Source organism: Etheostoma cragini, chromosome 16, assembly GCF_013103735.1.
Source record: "Etheostoma cragini isolate CJK2018 chromosome 16, CSU_Ecrag_1.0, whole genome shotgun sequence".
NCBI classification, from domain to species: domain Eukaryota; kingdom Metazoa; phylum Chordata; class Actinopteri; order Perciformes; family Percidae; genus Etheostoma; species Etheostoma cragini.
Window position 1 is genome coordinate 9999959 of NC_048422.1, and position 23099 is coordinate 10023057.

General features: G+C 42.5%; 1 protein-coding gene across 1 annotated transcript; it reads right to left on the minus strand.

The window, feature by feature from the left end:
* Positions 1–684: 684 nt before the first annotated feature.
* On the minus strand, positions 685–22178 carry LOC117959249 (chondroitin sulfate proteoglycan 4-like). The gene is made up of 22 exons (XM_034896254.1): positions 21935–22178; positions 18020–18183; positions 16295–17413; positions 15732–16142; positions 15530–15648; positions 14980–15088; positions 12767–14095; positions 11999–12091; positions 11140–11637; positions 10622–10771; positions 9335–9517; positions 8972–9154; positions 8365–8541; positions 7233–7434; positions 6982–7113; positions 5965–6140; positions 5659–5854; positions 5392–5563; positions 4750–5119; positions 4255–4407; positions 3268–3849; positions 685–2678 (listed from the first exon to the last, which is right to left on the minus strand). The coding sequence occupies exons 1-22, from the start codon at positions 21996–21998 to the stop codon at positions 1581–1583; spliced, it is 7680 nt and encodes a 2559-aa protein (XP_034752145.1). The 5' UTR covers positions 21999–22178; the 3' UTR covers positions 685–1580.
* Between the last annotated feature and the right edge of the window lie 921 nt (positions 22179–23099).

A 23099-nucleotide genomic window follows, 5' to 3' on the forward strand; every position in this document is an offset into this window, starting at 1 on the left:
TTATCAGGTTGGTCAGGCAGGTCATGGGGTAATTTGAAACATTAACATGCACACAAATTGGCTTGTGGCACCTATATGTGTCACTAGTACATCTGGAAAAACGTTTAATGTGCTGAATTAAAATAAATAATGGCTACAGACTTTACCTCAACCTGCCCGTGTGATTGGTCCCCTGTCTTGTGTCTGTCTTTCTGTGTGTGTGTGTGTGTGTCAATTTCTGGATGAGCTGTTTTGTGTCCCTCCCTCCCAGCTTTCCTCTCTGTGTTTTTTGGCTCTGGGATGTCTCAGTGTATTGTTTGCATCTCTTAATTTCTAAAAAAGAAATTTGATAACAAAAAAAGAAATAATGCAATTCTAGTACATGTAGGCTAATGCCTCAAACAGGCCAAGGCCTACTTTTACAAGTTACATAAAACCTTTAAAGGGGTTATGTAATTGTCACACAATTGTCAAGTTTAAAGTTCAAGCTCTCAGCTTTTAAAATTTATATCCCCATGGCCGGGTTAGCTCAGTTGGTAGAGCACATATACAGAGGTACTCCTCGACACAGCGGCGCGGGTCGGGCCTGCGGCCCTTTGCTGCATGTCATTCCCCCTCTCTCCCCCCTTTCAGGTCTTCGTCTCTCAGATGTATTCCACTGACTGATGACTGCACTCATTTGTTAGAGATTAACACACTTAGAAGTGTTTAAGACAATTCTTTTATTAAAATTAAATCTTTCACAGTGCATGGCAAACAGAGGCTGGCATATAAGGGGTCGCATTTGACAAAAATAAGTCAATCAAGAATTGAGAAGGTTACCTATATGTCTCACTAGGAATTGTTAACTGCCTTGAACTGTAACACAATCAGAAACGTGTGCAGAGCAGATAAAGAGGGGTAAATGTTAAAAACAATGGTTTGAATGCATGGCCTTGGAAGCTCGCAGTGCCTTTAGTCACATTTACAAGGTGGCAGTGTGATCTAACACCTCACATATAGTACATAGTTTTGGAGAAATAACACATCTACTCTACAGTTACATTATTGCGGGTGAGATGAGTAATTAACAGTTACACTACACTCCCACTTTCGAGCTAACTTTAAATTCAGCTAGATTTAATCTTGTAAAGTGAATGCACAACACGTCAGTCTATGTTTCACTTCCTTGTCCAGCCACAGTTCTAAAATTATATTACTATATTAATCAAAGCTATAGAAGTTCAAACCAGTGTTTTGAGGAATCCGTCAGGCTGTTTGATACAATCTTTGTACAAGGAAACCAATGGCGCTCATGTCATACCAACTCACTCCACTTAGGTAGCTGGGTAACGTTTTTCAGTACATTGTTACTCCAACAAATATGTTTGGTTCAAGTCAGTTCAGTGAAATGACCTAAATATAATGGCCATTATGCACTTCCTACACAAAGGAACAATTTCTTCAACAAATGTCCATATTTTCTTCGTCTTTTTAGTTTACAGCAGGTCAGATGTGCCTGAGATGACTACAGACATCCCCTGGAGAGTATGTGCAAGCTACTTCTAAACTTAAACTAAAAATACACCTCTAAGGCACAGTTTTCCTTTGGATTACTTCCATCAAACCCAGTACTGGTTGTCTTTAAGAGTTGGAGTAAGGGACCTAGATCTCAGAGAGGTCTTAAAACCTGCAGTTGCGTTATTTCTTTCATTATTGTTATCACCTCTAATATTCCCATCACCATCTGCTCCATCAGCTTCAAATGGCCCCCAGAAGGTCATCCCAGGGGCCAGACTCCTTCTGGGACTTCTGGGGAGTACCCTGGGTGAGGAAGGGCAGCTTACAGGACCTAGCGGGGTGACCACCACGGAGGGCATAGCCACGCTGCGCTCTGCCCGGCCCAGGTAAGGGCTGTCCTCAGTGGGTAACGTCGCTGCGGCGAGCTGCTGGAGGAGCCGCAGCCGCGCCTGTTTCTCTTTGCGACGGCGGAACACCAGAATCAGAATAATGAGGATTATGATGAGGAACAAACAGGCCAGCAGCGGCAGGATAATATGGAGAGGGTTGGAGGCGGGGCGTGGCAGCACCTCAACGTGGATCGGGTGTGTGTCAGGAGGGACTGCTGGGCCATGCTTGTCTGAGACAGACGGAGTGTGGGGTTGTGGGGCATGGCTATGACTCCCTGCTCCCTCTGCACCACTCCCTGATCTTCCTCCATGATTCCCACTGCGTGTGTGGTTCCCCAAGCGGCTGTGAGGCCTCAACTTGTGCTGAGTCCTGTTGTGGTTCTTATGTGACAAAAGGGGGGGAGGCAAACCTTCCCCGGCCTCGCTAAGCGTCGTGGAACCCCCTCGCCCAACTCCTCTCCCTGTAGTAGTCTTATTATGTGTCGGAAGACGGGTAGTCATGTGTTCACGACTTGCACCCTCTGTATTTAAACTGCTTGGACCATGACGCATCTGGTGGTGGGGAAAGATGGTGAAGTGAAGCTCGCCCTTCGCTGGTTGGACGTTTCCAGCCTTCAGCAGGAAGGTGAAAGAATCATTCAGAGGTGTGGCAGGGGCGTGGCCTCGAGCTGTTGCCAGTGCTGATTTGTTGTCATGCAGCTGGCTGTCACCATCACTTAGAGTCTCCTCGATGGCGACGCGGCCTTGCACCACATCTCTGAAGGTAAATGACGTAAGGACTTGTGATGCTCGGTTAGGGTCATAGGTCATCTGCATACATGCACACACAGACACAGCAGAAGAGAGAGGGAACTGAAATTAGATGATTAGATTACTAGTAGTCTCACTTTGCCAGACATTCCTCAACAGAGCTGCTGAGGAGGGTCTGGCTAGCCCACATCGCATTCCAAGATAGGAGAAAAACGTACTCTGGTTTATTAGCATTTCAAAATCATCATGGGCGGCACTGAGCAACGGACAGAGCCACAGCGCTGCCTCAAAATGGATCGGGAAGGAACTTGTTTTGGTGGAACGTTCAAAAGTTGTTTTAGTCGTGCAACAGAACTTAGTTTGGACAGATGGTCTAGCTTGCTGTCTGGATTAACCCTGCAGAGATCTGAGGAGCAGTCCTAATAAATCGACCAGAGTTTAAAATTGTAACACAAAGAAAGCGAAAGGTGACGGACATCCAGCTGAAAAGAGTCACATCCAGCAGAATTTCCGGCGGAAACAGAGCAATCCCAAAAGTGGAACGTTGCGGATATAGACTTCTTCTTACTATTTAATTATTGATTGCATCCATACTCAATATGGCATGTTCGGTTAAACTTTATCATAAGGATACAATGAACAGCTTTACCTTGACAAGTTTTCCATGTTTTGGTGGAGACAGGACCTCAAAGACCGGGTCGGCTCGGCTGATTCTCGCCAGCTCAGAGGCGTCGATCATGGCTTTCCCCAGTTTCACCGCAATCCCACTGGGCACTCTCACTGGCTCCCTCAGGTAGACCAGAGGGCGCACAGTCACATTCACTGTCTGCACTGTTACATTTTCATAGATCACACCGGGAGACGAGGCTGAAACTGAGACTTGGAAGCTGTCCTCGGATTCGCTGAAATCAGTCATGTGATAGACCACGCGGCCAAACTGCAGGTCCTCATGGCAGAAGGTTGTGACTTCCTGGTCGTTGATGGCAATGCGTCCGTGGCGAGGGTGCGTTGTGACCGTGTAGGTGATAATGGCCTGCGTGAGACTGTTGGTTTGAGCTGCAAACCGGTTGGTTGTCAGGATCACAGCGGTCCTGCCTTGAACCAGTGACAGGCCAGTGTTGTTAACCATGGTGACAGAGGGCTTCACCACCTCCAAACTAAACAGTTTGTAGAGCGGCCGATGATGACCGTCGGTTACGTTAAAGTAGAAAACACCTGTTGACGGCTCTCCCTGACAGAGGGAACACAGTAAGGAAGAATAAAAGAAAGGACTCACAAAAACTTTAATAGCACACTAACAGACTGAGAGTCACGGTAAGTAAATTAAAAATTAAAAAAAAGACTATGATTCATGGTTAGGGCAAACTTAGTTAACCCAGCGCTGTGGAGGGTCTGGCTAGTCCACACAGCATTCCAGGATGGGAGAAAAACGTGCTCTGGTGTATTGGCATTTATTTAAACCATCCCCCTGATTTGCGGGATTTTAACATTTCTCTCTTTGGCGACCCTTAGTGGCATCAATGCTCTTTTTTCTACAAGGAAAATCTGATCCTATCAGATGCTGTTACACAATTTTATAATCACACACAAATTACACACATATGGGCTTTAAATGGACAACCCAAAAACAATTCACCTGCTGTATGAAGTGCAGCCGGCCGTGGTTAACGTCGTACTGGGTGAAGGAGGTCACCGGCTCCGGTCTTTCCCCTAGCGTCAGGTAGCCGTTGTTGGGCTTACTGATCACAAGGTAGTGCAGCTCCTCTGGAGGGGTGTCATGATCCTCAACCTGGACATGTAGATTGAAAAGATTGCATTTTATAAGACTAAAAAGTAACGTTTACCCAGAGAAAAACATTCAAGTTCAAATATTGTTCCTGGAGATCTCAAAACGAGGAATACTGAGGATCTTCTTACACCACCATTTATAAGTAAAGGCTTCTGTTATTTAAGATACACTTAATTGTGTATACACTAAAAATAGCACTTTGCGTAGAGTATAAGGTATCATTTTGTTGTTGTTAAATAATTGTGAAAATCAGAATGTCAATACTGATTATACAAAACATTTTAAACCATAATTGCGCAGGCCCGAACCACAGCTTCCCGTTCTTTCTTATTACTGGCCCACCTGCAGGTTGTCTGGTCCTAGCACGACTCTCTCTCCGACTACCACCTTCATACTCCGCGCTCTGCTCCTGATGAGTGGCGGCTGGTCGTTGACCGGTGTCACCGTGATGCTGAACGTCTCCGTCACCGCCGGCCTGTCCTTGGCACGCCGTGGAGAAACCACATCTAATGGTGAAGGGGAGGATGAGAAGGCTGAATAGAGGTGGGAAAAGGAGGAGGAATCGGAGGAAAAGGAAGAGGTAGAGGAGGAGAGATCAAAAGGCGCCACCCAGGCCCGGAAAGTGAAGCTGTCACTCGTCGTCTCTGAGTCATCGTGGGCGTATGTGATGCCGAACTTGTTTAGGGTGACCTGGGAGAAATCAGGTTGGTTCCTGTGAAAAGACAAATATTAAAAAATCTGTACTATTATTTGTATGTATCATTTACTTTCTATCGGCAGGGTTGTCTAATAGTGTTTGGTGGAGTTTTTGTTGAAGTCAGCAGTGAATTTTCAACATGTGAAAATACAATATATCCTTTTTTTTATCATAATTAGAACATCTGATATAGGCAGGTTCCCCTGAAGTGTCTGTGTTATTGTGTTAAACTGATGTGTCGGTTGGATTCGGTATCATTTTGAGTTTAGTGTTCTGAAGCCAGGCACCTGGTGAGGTTATGTCCTCGTATAGACAGAGCCCCGTGGTGCGGCAGGGAAATCACACGGTAAAGGACTTGGTAGGATTTCCGCTGGGGCTCTGGAACCTTCCCAAGGAGATTGGAGGCATCAAGTTTTGACCTGTTGATCGTCACCCTGCCTCCCTCGGCCACCACAGCACCTGAATGACACATACAAACACCGCAGTTGGCCCCATCATATATAGTCTCTCCGGTACATTAAATATAAAAAAAGAAAGATTTTTGCACACAGTACCTGCGTTATTCAGTAGTCTGGTCTTGTGTTGATCACTTTTGTGATGTTTGTTAGCCTGGTAGGAGATTAGGACGGTGAAGATGTGCGGAGGAAGGAAAGCAGGAGGGCAGGACACGGTGAAAGAGAAAGAGTCTGCTGCCGACCATCCCACTGACTGTGGCTTGTTCTGATCGTACAGTATAACTCCATCATTCACCTGAGACACGAAGAAATGACCAAAGATGAAAGGCATGGTTTAATTTGAGAAAACAACTAAATGCTTTCTTTTGGAACAACAACAATACACATACAGGCACAGTTCCCTACCATGCTTTGTGTGAACGTGGAAATGTTTCGAGTAGAGTTGTCGGGCATACGTCGGACCAGGCTGCCAAGTTTAGGAAGAGTGGTCACTGCAAACACCACCGAGGGGTGTCTTCTGATGCCGCTGACATCGTTTGTTATGGCCTGAAGCTCCAGGTCAGAGATCGGTGTCACAGAGCCTTTAAAAAAGGTGAAAAAGACACAGTGAGAGAGACAGGAAAAGCTATTGACAACAACTGACAGGAGGAAGGGAAATATCCTGGTGCAAATGGATTTTCAGTAGACATCACCATGCCTCCAGTTAAAAGAGCCACAAAAGGGCAGATGGGCTTAGAGCAAGTAAAAAATTGATTAGGCAAGTGAGTGACTCTTTTTCATCTTTCTAAAAAAGTATATAAAAAGTATACTGTTCAAGATATAAAGAAAAGAAATCAACAACTACAGTATTATATGTTCTGTACTTTAGAACATCAGCTTCACTTAAGTAACCTTGACCAGGTATACTAATATGTATACTAATACATGAGTTTGCTTACAAGTTAGAACTGCTTAATTCTTGAATACAATTGGAAGTGGCCAATCGGTTTGTGTAGGCAGAATCATAAATCATCAACATAATACCTAGTCCAGGGATCCCACCCTGTGCTATTGTTATAAAACTGCACTACATTTAGCTTTTCAGATTCCATTTGATCAATAATCACAGGAGGAATGATGCTACAAACTATTAAAACGTTTGAAAACAAAAAATGTGGAAGAAAATGGAAACGATAAATACATTGATGATAGTAGGCTACATTTCTATTTGATAAATCTTTTAATGAACTTGATGAGTGGTCCAAATACCTTGGTGTACAAGTGATAGATTCACAGGCAGGTATGACTAGTTTAGATGTAAAAAAAACAAACACTTGCGCTTTACTGCACTGAAAATACCAGCCTAAGAACCTCTCCTTCCACCAGTCACTATACTTTAGTGCGGAGCGTCACACCAGGTTTTTTTGATTTGTGAAACCTCACCTGGGTAGACCTCCATGGGATGATTTCTCTGCAGGGTGAGGGCCAGAGAGTAGGCAGTTGTGCTGAAGATCTGGCGAGGGGTAAAGTTCACGCCGTCGTTCACCTGGAAGTGAAAGCCACCCGATGAAGCACCTACACAAGAATCGAGTCAGCATCAAGAAAACACAGGGGTTGTTTTTTCATACATTCCAGACTAATCAATTGGTCTAAAAGTTTAGAGAAAGATACTACAAATAGCTAAATATACTCACCGCTGTGCACGAACATCAGTTGTCTGGTTTGTATGTGATTTTGGGTGAAGTTCAGGATGGGTCTAGAGGGGGCGCTCTTCAAGGCCAGGTGGCCGTTGCTGGGTGGTGTGATGATGAACTCCAGCCCCTCAGACTCAGGAGTGTCCAAGTCCTCTGCTCTAAGATCATCGCTGGTGATTTCTGTCACTGAACCCACCCACACCTGAGGAAACGAGACAGGAAGGCTATTAACTTTAGCTAGCCTAAAAAATAGTTTTCACTTGTAACGTTTTGGGAAATTAACTTTTTCACTTTGGTACGAGTTACACAAGAAGATCAAACGTACGCTAATGAAACTAAAGCTATGAGGCCATTAGCTTATCTTAGCTGAGCTTATCATAGCGTAAAGACTGAAAACAGGGTGGAGACAGCTAGCATGGTCGAAAGGTAAATAAATCTGCCCACTAGCCCCTTTTACAAATTGACAAATTTAGTTTGTTTGTTTATCCTGTACACAAGCAGAAATGTATAATCAACAAGTTTTACTTTTACTTTATGCTAAGCTAAGCCTAACGCCTGCTGGCTTTATAAAGTAGCTTCATATTTATCATACAAACATGAAAGTAGTATCGATCTTTTCATCTAAACTCTCATTAAAAAGCAAATAAAAGCATTTTCAATAAACAACTCTTTTAACTTTAGGTTGTTGTAATAATATCTTCAAGCTACACATAGTTTCAGTAGCCACTAAAAAATACAATAAGCAAAATATTAAAAACAATAACATAATACCAAGGCTATTAGCAATATTGATATATGAGAGTTGAAAAGATTTGATCAAAATACATCCTCCAAAATTTTTTATATTATCAATATTTTTACATAAGCACAAACAAATACACTTGATAAGGAAACCCTGTAACTGGTAATTAATTATTTATCGCTCTAGCTCAACATTTTCCGCAATTAAAAGTTTGCCATTTGAGAACTCCCTAATCATGTATATTTCCTATTTTGACCAAAAACATGGAAGTAATTCTATCCAGCCTCTCTTTAATCAGAAAAGGCAATGCCCTCATTTGGGCTGAAAACAATCATAAAGTCTACTTCTTATGTAGTGTATATATTATGTGTATATATTGTCACTCCCCACCTTCAGACCATTATTGGTTGTAACAACAGGAGTCTCATCATTGACAGGTATGACACTGATGTGAGCGGTGCAGGGCAGACTGTGCTTCCTGATTTCCGTCTGATTAGCCACAATGGTAAAGTTGTCTCTCAGTGTGTCGCTGCCGTCGTGGATATAGGAGATGTACTCACGTTCCACCTGGAGAGAGAGCGACGCAATAACACTAAGAGATTGATTCTAACACAGCCCTACTGAAATATAAAAAAAACTAGCAAAACAACAGTAATATAATATATTATCACACAGAGATGAGTGGTCCCCATTTAATATAATGGGAAAATCAATCAGAAATTGTGATTTCGAAACTATGAAGCAGTCATTGTCGTAACTCCCTAAGACCAATGAGACTGATGTCGAAAATGCAAGAACAGAATAGATGGAGGTGTGTCTTTTCACAAAGCTGCCATTTCCCAAAGCGTATTAACACTGAAATTATTGCAAAATAGTATTCTTGTGAGTTGCTAATGAACAAACATTTGTTGGATCACAACATAAACAGGGTTTACAGCATGAATCTTCCTAATCACCCCTTTTGAAAAGAAAATTTCTGCTCAGTGCTCAGTCAAACCTCAGTGTGAGTGAAAGCAGTGATGGGCATTCCCGGGATCCGGCTGTGCTCCAAGTGTCCATGTCGTGGTGGAACGATGACCTGGTACAGGAAGTTCATGTCTGAGAAGTGATGACTGGCCACCTTGATGATGTCGGAAGTGAGCGGCAAGGACGACCCCTCATCAAGGGTCAAGTCAGACACCTACAGACCACATCATAGTAGGATACTGGTTGACGGGTTGAAGGAGTTGACTAACTGATCATTTGATTCTTCCTTTGTGCAATCCTTTGGTTGGGAATAATGAATTTCTTTCCATTTCATGCAATTCTTTTTTCCCCCTCTTTTCCAATGTACTCTAACATCAAGACATTCATTCTGTACCTGTAGAGGGAGCAGCGCTGGGATGATGTCAATCTCCAGTCTGATAGGTCCGACCTTTGTGAGCCCATTGGTGGCCTCCAATAGAACAGAGTCGTTGGTGTGTCCGGCAGCCTGCTGATGGTAGATGATCATTCCCTGGTTCAGGTCCTCCTGGGTGAAGGAATTAGTTGGCTGCTCTGCGATACCCTGCATGGAGGAATGGGGCAGACATACTAATCAAGTGCTGTTTCTGTGTGAACTCTTAGGCCAGTTTTGCTTTTTTTTTAATAGATACATGTCACAACCCGGACTGTGATCTCCAGGTTCCCTGTGTTTTCTGTTTGTTTTTCCCTGTCAGTCTTTCCCTGTGTCTCCTTCTCTGTGTGGTGGGTGAGTGTGACCTCATCTCCAGGAGGTGTGGTGCTGCAGGCATTATTGGGCACACCTGGCTTCTACCACAATCAGCAGCAGTACAAGAAACCCAGCGCTTTAGTCACTTGACACCAGATTGTTTTCACTCATGTGGTAAACTCCCCAGGCCTTCTAGCTCAGCGTTTCAGTCTCTAGTGAGAAATCATATTTTGTAAATTGTAGTACTGCAGACAATACACTTTGTCTCTCATCTGCTGCACCTGCCTAATCTCATCAACTGCCATGCCACGCTCCCTCACCACCTGTAAACCTCCGCTTCCATCAGGACTGTCGCCTCACCACCTTCCATGCACAATCGGACTCACTACTACCAAGAGACAATAAACAACTTTTAACTTTGAGACTGAGTTCTGAATCTGCTTCCGGGGTCCACACTAGGGTTAACTGTAACAAGATAAAAGTGGAGAGCCACAGAAAATATGAATGAGTAATGAAGGCTGTAAAATTAGACTCCTTTCTTTGGTTCTACAGTCATGGTAAAGTCACTGAATGTAAAAGGGTCACGGGTCACTTATATATAGTCTAAAATTATAACCCTTGCCCTTTGCACTACAGGACTTTTTGGTTTTTGGAAAGAAAATGTCTTTAATTAACAACCACAGTTAAATGTAGGATAGTGTGGGTTTGGTCTGATCAGATATGATTTACAGTGCTGGCTTTATCAGCAAACAACTCCACAACTGTCACCACGTTTTGATTCAAATTTTGCTACTCTGATTGGTGCACAGAAACATGTGGGATCACATTTACCAACTGAGCCCTAGCCACTTCAACCAAAAAGAGAAAAGCGAGGACCAAAACATAAATGGAGAAATCTTTCAAGTGAAATAACAAGTTTGCAAAAATCTTCCTGCTCCACTTAGTCATGTGTAAACTGCCAGTCTGCTGTACTTGATAAAGGCGCTGCTGTTCTCCATTGTTGTTCTTGTGCTTGTCGTTGGGGGGAATCCCCTGAAGGTAGCCCAGAGCGGGATGACTTTGGACAGTGAAAACTATCTCTGAGGGCTGGCTGTCCTCATGAACCACCTGTTCAAACAAACAGAACACATTTACAATGAACTGATGTCAGCTAATTGTATCTGTATAAATATGGAAAATTAATAACAGTTTGGTGAAGTTATTGTCACTCATCATTCGGGGAGAAATAACTGCTTTGAAGGGTTAACTTGGATAATCTCCAGTATGACTAACAAAGCATAGGGTTTACATACAGGAAATTCCCACAATATGATCACAGTTACAGACAATAAACAATAAACCTTGATAAACTACAAAGCTCTAGATGCAAGTAACTTATCTTGCAATATCAGAAAAGAAATAAAGGCTGTAAAGTGACCATCTGGTAACCATGTAGCCAATGAGTTATATACTGGTATGCATTGTTGTTTGCTTACCTCTAAGTGCTCCTTGCTTATGGAGACATTTTGTCCCTCCATCACTACAACCGGACGGTTCCTTATGACTGTTGGCGGCCTCTGGTGACTTTCCAGGTAGATTTTTACCATCACTCCGATATCCAGATGTACCTCCCTTCTTTCCCTTTCCGTTCCTCCATCTGTGCTGTTCTCCCTTGCTCTTGTTGTCACATTGAACCCATCTGACAACTCATGGCTGCTGTCATGGCGATACGCCAGGCGCCCTGCCACCAAATCTTGCTGGGTGAATACTGAAATTGGATTTGCACCTGTTAAGGTCTCACAACTGCCATTATTAAAGCAGAGCACGCCATGTTTAGGTGGAAGGAAGACCTCAAATGTCACTTCCCGTGGGTCGCGGATGTCAAGGTTGCTGATGATGCTGAGGTTAGCAGAGGTAATGGTTGTGAGCCCACCTCGCTGGACCATGAGTCCGGTGTTGTTCTCGACCTGAAGGTAAGGATCCTGCGCCATCACCTGCATCAGCCAGTTGCACAACCGAGAGAGAAAATTCTTTATTTACAGCAGCAGTCTGCAATAACATTGCTAACATCCCTTTTTCACACTAAAAGTAAAATGCCTTATAATACCAGGACATAACTTGTAAGGATCTTAAATTACCATTTAAAGGAAACCATCACACATAATTTAAAGCACTAAGAAAAGAAACCAAAATATAAATATAAAACATCCGTAAAGATGATCGATCCTACATATGCTTTTATGACCTATTCTAATTATTTGGCTAATCAACTGTGGAATTGACAAAAAATCTATGTAAAAGGTAAATAACAAATAAACCCCTAAATACATAATGTCTGAAGACGTTCATAATCACCTCCAGCAGCGTTGAAACATAATGTTTCCCATCCGATACGAAAAGCACAAAACGGCCATAACTCACTCCTCTGTGGACAAATAACACTTTTTTCTGAGTGGAAAGAAGAAGACAAGAGGAAAAAGCATCAGCAGGCTTTTTAATTAAGAAAAAAAACATTTCCAAACGGAAGAAACACCAGTATTACTCTTTATGTACTACAGAGCATCTGAAGGTAAAAGGCTGCTGGATTTGCTGTTTTAAAGGGACGTCGAATATTCAAGCATAGTCTGAAACCCCCTCCCTCTTAACCTTTGTAACATTGGAACTAGAGGGCTGCGTCCAGCAATTTTTACAACTTTCCAAAACCGTTAATCGGACAGGCACAGCCAGAGGTGAGAAACGATGAAGGATTTGAACTTCTCTCTCAAGCTCTTGTTTCATTCTTCACGCAACTGCTTCCTCACTATTTGTATGTACAACCAGGGGCAACACATGAATACCTTTGAGGACAGACCATAGACCGTTAATAATATACGGTCTATGGGACAGACTGCCCGGAAGTTTGGGCCCTTATCCTCATTTTATTCTTGTAAAAGGACATTTCATCAGTGTTAATGGAAAGCTGCAGGGCTTTCAACCTTTTTTGTGATCATTCAGAAACTGTAGATCACATTAGGGTTGTTGTAGTTATAACAGAACCATAACCACTAACCTTTGACTTTGTGATTCTAAATATTCTTCTAACATCTGGATGATCAATCATTTTTAAATATAAATTGTGCTGACCTGCTGAAGGTCCTGTTGTGTGAACTCGTACAGCTTGTGACTGGTATCGCTGGCCAGTACCAGCTCTCCCATGGGAATCCCCCTCCGTGTGTACACCAACCAATTGTCCTGAAAGTCAGAGTCATCGTCCCGGTAACAAATGTCAGTCAACGTCACCAACCTCTGCCCATTGCGAGCGACATGGAAAACTTTATCCACAACCCTGACGGGTCTCTGATCGTTGACGAGCTGCACAGAGATATTAAAGGTGTGCTCTACTATGTTTCTATCCTCCTTCTTGCTGGTGTGTTTGTGCAGTTTGTAAACCATAATTTGAAAAGTGAAGGAATCCTGCTTGGTCTCGCTGTCATCATGAACGTACATGATCCTCTCCTCAATGATATCCTGATTGGTGAACGTCACAATGTTGTCGTTAATGGAAGTTGAGTTGGAAAGGTTGATCCTCCTTATCTGCCCGTGCCTAGGGCTCACTGTGATGTTGTAGTGGACCTCCTGGTTACTTGCTGTGTGGGTGAACAGGATTTCTTTGTTGAGGACTTTACTTCCTCCTTCCAGGGTTGAAAGTCCTTTGTTTACAACAGTGATGGCGGTTGACCCGGCACGGATGTAAATTCTAAAGTCATAACTTGTTGAGTTGGCATGTGTTGAAAACACCTGAAAGCTGAACATGTCTCTTGTGTCATCGTGCAGCATGTTTAGGAGCTCGTACTTCATCAAGCCATCTGTTACATTCTTTTGGCTAAAGGTTGAGTTCCTTACTAGAACTTTGTTGCCCAGGAATAGCTGCCCTTTATTTGGGACTGTTAGGAGCCTAAAATACAGGTCATTCTCATTAAGTTTAACACCTTTAGAAATCACATGGAGGTCCTCAGGAGTGACAGCAGCCGTCTGAACACCATTGACTTCCATTTTGCTGCGTGTGACCTTAAACTGCATCCAGTTTACCCTGACTGGGAAAACAACTTCCTCTGTAGCCATGGAACCGATGCTGATCTTACATTTGAAGTAATCTGTGATGTTGTTCCGAGTCTGAAGGCCCTGGTAAGTGCTGAGGTATCGTATCCGTTCTTTTTTGAGAAGCTTCTGAGAGAAGGATGTTGTTCGTTTCCAGTCGCCACTTGAGTGCAACCGCTGGAGCTCACCATATTGTGGCAACTCTGTAACATCATAGTGAATTTCCACTGCCTGGTCATCCACATTAACTTCTACAGCAAGGTGATTGGTTGTGATGATGGAAGCCCCGCCTTGGTTCACCTCCAGTCCAGTGTTATTCAGCAGTTTGTGTTTGAGTGGCACCGCCATGATCCTCAAAACTACTGTGTTGCTCAACTTTGGAATGGAGGTGAGGTGAGGATAACAGATGAGATGAAGGGAGAAGAAACAAGGGGGGATGCAACAGAAAATGAGAAGCAGTGAATTAAGTTATTTGAACAGGAGCACATGGTTTATCTGTAGTCCACTGTAACACAACACTGTAACATCTAAATTAATGGCCACATGTGAAATGTGTTTGTGTGTGCAATAAAACAATCATCGACAAGTCAACGAGACCAAGAGGCTGGAGCCAGGCCAATGGCTCTGTGAGGCTGTACTGAGGCACAGCAGTGCTTTGAGCTGATGGGAATGTCATTAGTTTTACAGGTATGTATTGGACAAAAAATATTGACCTGATAATGGCAATGTATGGAAAGTTAATGGAACACTTAAGTGATTACAAATGATCATGAGGGGGATGTGAATGTACCAAATTTATGGCAATCTACTCAATAGTTTTCAAGACATTTCATTTAACCCACAAATGTCAACCACATGGTGGTGCTAGAGGAAAAGCAAAGGGATCACTGGAGTCATTTGGATTCATCATCTCATAAACATGAATGTCGTTACAAAACGTTGTGGCAATCCATTAGATGTTAAGATATTTCATTGGTTTAGTGAAAAATGTGACCTGCTGGTGGCGGTAGATAAAAAACACTGGATTGCCAAAGTGTATCCTCTGGGCACCATGGAAACCTGTACTAAACTGTATGGCAATCTGTCCAAAACTTGTTGAGATATTTCAGTCTGAACCAAAGTCATTTATCAACCAACTAACAGGCTGTAAGACCAAAAGATGTTAGCAAGGCTAAAAATGCTTCAACTCTATATCTCACATCCTTCATGTCACAGTTAATGGATTTATTGCATCTTGGGCAAGCTGATATATTACTTACCTTCCGGCCATCGCTTACTCTGAGTGCCAGCCGAGCGTTGGGGACCCCAGTGTGGACAAAGCTGATCTTACCCCCCTCCAGATCATTGAGAGAGAACATGTTAATGGCCCTGAAAGATAGATGCAATCCTCTTAATTTCTCTGTTCTGTTTCCTAACTCTGCTTATTAGGGTTATTTAAAACATTTACCCATCTAATTGCTGCTAGCAAACATTTTGGCTACATAGCCAGGTGTAAGAAGGTAATAAAAGTCTCTTAGAATGAATGTGGAATATGACTAGCATTATCTCTATTCCATTATTGGCCCAGAATGTATGGATGCTGATGATAATATTTGCTAACACAAAGAATACTTTAGTAAAGGTTAGTTTAGCTAGGTATGTACCAGCAGATTCACCAAGCAGTTTGTTCCGCTAGCATGCTTTTCACTATGTCTTCTTGCTCAAAATATTTTGTTTCATCTGAATAATTTTTTTTTTTTAATTTTAATAACATTTAACAACCAATAGACCTCTATGGTGATTGTTTACCCCACAAGCCACAGCACCAACCTGCCAGGGTTATCATGGTGCTCAAGATGTCCAACCTCAGTGAGGTTTCCCAGGGAGCTGAACACCAGCTCTGCAGGACGGCTGTCAGGGTCTGACACCCTCACCACATCTGAAGTCAGCTGGGGACATTGTGGTTGTATTAATTTGTATTTTAAACTCAACACACTTTTCACGTAGCCTTCAAGCACTCTGCTTTACCTACCTGTCGTTTGGACTTCTCCAGCAGAGTGAAAAGGTTTCCCTCCGGCAGGCTGAGCACAGGCGCATCATTAGCAGGACTGATGCTGATATCAAATCGATGAAGGCGGTTGCTCTTCAGAAATACAGGAAGCTTCTTCTTACTGCTGGAGAAGACCGAAAACATGAAGAAATCATCTTGGTCCTCTGACCCACTGTGAACGTACATCACCCGACCCTGCCACAGGTCCAGCATACTAAAAATCCGGTCCACCTCTTCTGCTCCTATTGTGATAGTCCTTTCCTGCTCCTCGCCCAGCATTCCATCGGGGCCGGGACTGAGGTCCAACCGGAGCTGGCCATGGACAGGCTGACCCTCAATGCGGAACATCAACTGGGATGGATGAATGCCCAATTTCTGAAAATCCAGATTCACCTAGAAAGGAGTGCAAAAAGGAACTGACTTATTTATTGGTGAGAATTACATAACTCCACATTATTTTTACTGATAGTTATTCATGCATAACCTGTCAAATAACAAAAAGTGAAAACTAGAAGAACAGATCAGCAGAAGACAACCAGTCCTACCCTGATGTGTTTGGGCTCCAGTGATGCCCGGCCTCCCTCCACAACTTCTAGCTTTCTCAGCATCAGAAAGTTATTGTTCTTCTTATTGTTGGTAATTGCTCGTGTGGTTGTACCATCCAACTCAGGACGATTTGTTGGGCTAGTGGTGGCCAGGGCATTTGTAGCTTTCCCTGTATCACAACCCACAGTGATGTCCTTGGTTACGGCAGCATGAGGAAGGCCTGTTCTGTGAGTATTCACCCTAATTTCTCGGAGGCAGCCTTTAAAGGAGCCTCCTTGCCCAGCCGCTTGTCCCCCAGACACAGCAGACATCAGCCCAGCTCGCCGTGCCTCTCCCTGGGCTCCTTCGTCCAGTCCTCCCAGGAAGAGAGGCCCTTTGAGCTGGATAACCTGGAGCTCCAGACTCAGACTGGTCTTGATCAACTCCTCACCCACCTTCAACTGGACGCTATCGGGCAACAGGTGAAGCTGAATAGGGTACCAGCTATGGTTGCTGTGAACATGTGTTAGAGAACGCAGCTCAGTCTTATTACCCTCTCCATTTCCTACTGTTGCCACCAGTTTACCATCTTTGATCTCTATGGCAACAAACGCTCCCTGGTTACCAGAGCTAAACAGGACCATGCCATCTTCTTTTCTTGCAGAGGGGTACAATTCACATTCAAACAACCCCTCCTGGGGCTCCGCCCAAGGCGGGAGAGTGATAAATGCTTTAGAGCTGAAAAAGCTGACAGAATCTTCTTCTGTTGCAGAAAACTGTGGACTACAGCCCAAAGATACCTCGTGGACACTCTTGTACCCAGAATAGGGCCTTAGGCTGGACAACAGGTTATGTTCATTGAACACAACTTCATCCACGCATCCTCTAAACCCAGTGGAGATGTTAAAAAGGTATGGGTGGTTCAGTCCAGCAACCCCGCCAACAAAAAGCCCATTCTCGACACTGAGCTCCAGATCTGGTCCTGGCATACGGCGGCTGGTATGAAAGTTTCGGTCTAGGGTCATGTTGACATCATGGCGGTTGTGCGTCAGCTCTATGGAGTGCCACGCCAAGTCGCTAAGATGGATGCCCTTTTCTGAGCGTAGTGAACGCTCACCTGAGCCCAGGTCCAGACGTACCTTTGGGGATGAATGGGGGGAGGCAAGGAAAGACAGATTAGAAGGTGATAACCATGACATACGAAATGTAATCAGTAAGACAAAGTGTTGCAAGAAAAGCAAAAAGCAGGCATAGTATGGGGATGAAGTCTTGAATGTGCATAAAATAAAACCCAATCAGGGGAGTTGTCAATGGAAGATCAAAGAATTCCTCTACACAAATGTAACCGAACTCTTTCAGGAGCAGATGCCTTGCAACGTACTTGGAGTTTTCATTAAACTATTGCGGTCTCTCTAGACCTTGGTCATGATGGAACTTGTTCTCAAAGTGCCAGGGGGTTATTTGTTTTCTCTCTACGAGCAATCCGACACCAAACTAAGTGGGTTCAGACTTCTCTTTGTGTCTCTTCAGGATAGTAAATGGCAATATATGAGCCAAGATGGCTCAAGGGAGAAATATTTTCTCTTCTTTTGAAGGTGGAAGGAACATTTGGTTTTAGTCATTTGTATTCATATTACTCAAATCAAAATGCTCTTTCCCTGGCCAAAAAGAAAACTGTCATAACATTTGTGTTCTTTAAAATTAACAATAAACCAGCTTTGCTTGTTGCTTGTGCTTTAGCCTACCTGCAGGCGCCCAGAGATCAGCTCCAGCAGCAAGAAGTCTCTGCGTCCAGCTGCCAGAAAGAGGACCCCCGCCTGACTGGACGTTCGAAATCGTACATGGACCAACGTCTGAACGGACGCCTCCACTGTCCGCAGATGGATGTAGCCATCCCCGTAGAACGACACTACAACAATAAACAAGAAGACAGGTAATGCAGAACTACACAGGAAATTTGTTCTATGTTTTTATTCATTTAATAACATTCATATTTATGTCTGTTTACTTAAACACCTAACAAATGAAAAAACGTGTAGTGGTGAAAGGCATTCTCCCGGCAAAGGCTATTCCATTAATCTGTAATGACTGGCTTGTCAATGTGGTGTCTACTCTGAACTTAACACCTGCTATCTCTGTTTAATCAATGACAACTAATGCATTCTGCAGTGGGTCATCCTGAAATGTTCTGATGCTAATTAGACTACACTGTTGACCTAAATGACGCAGATTGGACATTTAGTTGTGCAAACATTACTAAATGACAGAGCTGCTCTGAAAGCACTTTGCAACCAGAGGGATTTTTGCAGTTCCTAGAACATAACGTTCCTGGAACCCTTTTTTTTCTAGTTCCAACTGGACCAATTTGGGGATTGTTAAGTTCCTCTGCCAAAAGTTCCTGAAGCTCTTTCAGCTCCTATTGCAGGGCAAGATCATTTTCCTTTTCTACATAATGGTGGTTAAATGGCTGTGTTTTAATAACAAAAGGTCAGTTCATATGGCCAATTGGCTAGTGTAAATCGAAATGGAAAAAGCGGTTTTGGGGGAGAGTAGTTAGAAGAACTGTTTAGAAGTGGACTGTTCCTATAACTATGTTCCTGTAACTACTTTGTCAGAAAGACACTTTACTAAAATTGGGAACCCAGGATCAAAATATAAATTAAAAAAAGGGGGAAGGAGTACTATTTAAATTCATTAATTTAATATTATTGATATTCTATTTTTACTACATCACCATGCCAGATATCAACTATGTGGCCAGTTTGAACTTGGAACTTTAAAACAAGATTACGTTTACAGCTATACAAACATCAACATGCTAACATGATCACGATAACAATGCTAACATGTTAAAAGGCATAATGTTTTATCATCATGTTATTTTAGCGTGTTAGCATGCTAAAATTAGCTAATTAGCACTAAACACATTATCCTTTTTCAAATGGGTTTTATGTTCTTAGCAAAGTTTTTCCCTAGGTCAAATTAATTTAGATCCATATAGATCCCTGGGTTAATATATGAAATCACCCACCTACAGCTTATAGCCTGCTAGATACGCCTTCATATTGGCAGGAAGACAGTTTTCTTGACTGTAGACATTGATTTCTCCACACCGGCTAAACAGATTTTTATCATTCAATCTGCATTTGAAATGCCCAGCTCCCATCCTTTATTTGCTATTTGAACTGTAGCCCTTACCAATGTCTAAAAAATTCAACACAGGGCCTGACTAGGCCTTTAGGAACATAGGATCGAGGACCCTGATGTCATTAGTCCTCCAGGTATTTGGTCATAAACCAAAGAATTTTGTACTTGTAGTGTACAAGCGGCCAAAATGGGTTTCCTCAGGAGGGTGGCTGGCGTCTCCCTTAGAGAAAGGGAGAGAAGCTCAGTCATCCGTGAGGAGCTCGGAGCAGAGCCGCTGCTCCTTGGCGTTGAAAGGAGCGGGCTGAGGTGGTTCGGGCATCTAGTAAGGATGCCTCCTGGGCGCCTCCCTAGGGAGGTGTTCCAAACATTCTTAATATGGTAACCAAACATATTATATGGGAACCATGAATATCTATATAAATTTGTATGGCAAACTATTTAAGAGTGGTCAATATATTCTGTTCATTGTCAAGCCTAGAGTCACGCGGTGGCAGGATTTTATCTAAAGCCTTGTACAAATTAGGTTCAACTGATCAACTCTTTTTATTCTAGTTGTTTTGAATTGTCTTTATATGTAATTGCATTGTACTTGTTTTTAGTAGTGTGGCCAGTGTACCAACCACTCACATTTGTGAATGAAAAAAACGGTAAAACAGTTTTGATTTGAATCGATTTGACCTACAAAGCAGCTGTATAGGAGCACTCTGTTAACATGACTTTCAGCTTGTGGAAAAAGAAACACACAGTAGGGGTCAACAGAGAGAGAGAGAGAGAAAGAGGGAGAGAGAGACACAGACAGAGTGTTTGAGAGAGTGTGTGTGTGTGTGTGTGTGTGTGTGTGTGTGTGTGTATGTGTGTGTGTGTGTGTGTGTGTGTGTGTGTCTGGCTGGGAATGGCTGACACTCTAAAAACTCCCCAAAGCTCTTTAAACATTACAGCAGTGTGTAGTGGCAGTGAGACTAAACACAAGATAGAAATTAAAGTAGTAGTTCAGTGATTCAAATAAATAAGCAGAACCGAAAAAGACAGAAAGTGTTTCACACAACAGATTTTTTCTTCACTTATCACAATGAAAGGGGCTAATTGGCCTGAGGGTGTGAAAACTCAAAGCCGAAACTTTTTATGAATGAATTACTCATAAAAGCTGCTGTTTACAGCCATAGAGTGTAAAAAACAAAAAAATATATATATACACAAGGTGTACAGCTCAACAATTCTACATTGTATTTACATGACAGCCAATCAACCACATCACACAGAAAACGTCTAGCAGCAACACAGGCTAGATTTTTCCCTGTAGGGAAATTATAACCAGTTAGCATTTAACGTATTGTTCATTCTTTTCATAGTGTTTAATTTGGCATAAATATGGCTTAATATTCACTTAACTTTTAATCCCTTCGCAACGCACAGCCTGCTAAAAATGATCTTATTAAGAATACTATTATTACAGTATGTGTTATAAGACTGGTCCCACTGAGAAGTTCTCAGTCAGCAGGCTGGCCCAGCATGCCACTCTGCATTAGGCTTATTATTTAGTATACCTGTCTGTCTCTCTCTAATCTGCCTCTATGAGACCAGTGAACATTGGATTATTAGTAATCTTCCTTGAATGTGAATGCAGGTCATGTAATGCACATGTCATGAGCAGGTGTGAGGAGACATGTACGATCATCTGATGCAATGCCGATGACCATGAAATGCTACTCCTGCACATGGAGCAACTTGTGTGGAAATGATCATATATTAGTGGCAGTTATTTAGTATGATTAAGTGAGACAGTGTCCACTTACAGGTCTGTGTGTAGAAAACAAATTAATACTGATTTTGCAATGTGTCATGGGATAATTAGTAGGGGCCAACTTTATAATGACACAGATTTATTATAAACCACACAACTGTCTAGGAGGGCATTTAGTGAGCAGTGTGACATCAGATCAGGTACCTAGGACCCCGTGCAACTGAAGGCATCCATATAATCCTTTATCCAGCAGCATATTGCCATATGTCTACAGACAATATTAGACTGGATTAAACAATAAGATACCAGCTGTCATAGAGTCTATTTTAACTTATTGATCTACAATAATACCATTACAGTATCTCCTGTGTTGATCGATTAAATTAGAATCAGAAAAGGATGAGTTACCAAGTAACACATTAAAAGGACATGAACAATAGATGTAAAAGAAACAATGACCTATATAAACAACTATGCCTACAATAAGACTGCATGACAATAAGAAAATAAGGCTGTATGGTTTAGGGCAGGATAAACAAAGATGTATGAGAAAAGGTTAAGTACAGTTTGTGAAATGGACAGGTGGGGGGAAACTATATGTAGTTCTTTTTTTTTTACAGCACTACTAGTCACATCCTTTTTTACAGCGCCACCAGTTATATCACAGCAGCGAGACAAATCGTTCAACTATAATGTTGTAGCATAATCAAGTTGTCCCAGTTGCATCACAGTTAAGAGGAAAGGTAATGTTGTCTCTTCTGCAGTGCCTTACCTCCATAAACGTGTCCTGCAGAAATGAGCAAGAGCAGAAAAAGGTCAGCCACAAAACTTCCCATTGTTAATAAGGCTTTTATAATCTAACTTGCATTTAATGAAGAGCAACATCTGGCTGCTTGGTTGTGATGTCCATTGTCTTTACTGCACAGCACCGGCCCTCATTTCTACTACTGACAAGTTCCAGACAGCTAGCAGCTTACTTGCTTGGATGGTTGTAGTTTACAGCCTTTAAAAAATGTAGGCTACCTGTGCCTGTGAGCAGTGAGGTGAAGCTCCACCCTCTGATCCTCCCCTTGCCTACTGCGGCGCTAGTACCAACCTAAAACACATGGGAGCGGTGTCACAACACATATGGAGACAGAGAGGGAGAGAAACAAAAGGAAAGAAATGTGCAGAGGCCCCGCAAAGTGTGTTGATGGTGTATTTTTTGTTAAGGGGAAATTGAGACTGGATGTAGGGGCTCGTTAACTATTAACCACAGTAGGCTAGGCCTACAGATGAGAATTAATTTGAAACATTTAGAAGAGTGTTGTATTGGGAATTGAAGGCCTCTTGAAGATATATAAATATATATATATATATAAAAACAAGTCAAACTTTCTTTCAATGAGCCATCGGACCATTGTTCAGTAGCTTGGTTGTTACTACTTTTCTGTGATTCATTATTCAAGGATGTCTTCCTCCATTAGGCTTGCTTAAAATGTTGGTTAATGAACTAAAACAGGCCTAGTGTAGTTTACCATGCAGATAAAGCTGCTAGAAGATAAGAAAACCAAAACTGGACACAGAACTAACTTTTTTGTGGTGATTTATTTTAAAACAGAGATTCCTTGATTTTAGACGTATCGTTACCTATAACAAGACATGACAATGAAGGCTCAGGCACAATTTCTTGTGGACAGGTTCGTAAGTTTACATAAAAAGACACAAACCTAATTTTAGTCAGCTTCCAGGGCTAGAATGACAACTATTGCTACCGCTAGGACATGAAAAGCAGACTGTAACAATAACTGCAATGCTTAGTGGCGCCACAAGGCGGCGCCTCCCTCTGTTTTTGTATTCACAGCAGAGCATTAGAAAATCATGATTTTATAACAGTGATGTTTCGATCAGTCATAACACAAGAAACAAGGGTCCACTGTTGAGTCTTAAATTATGTG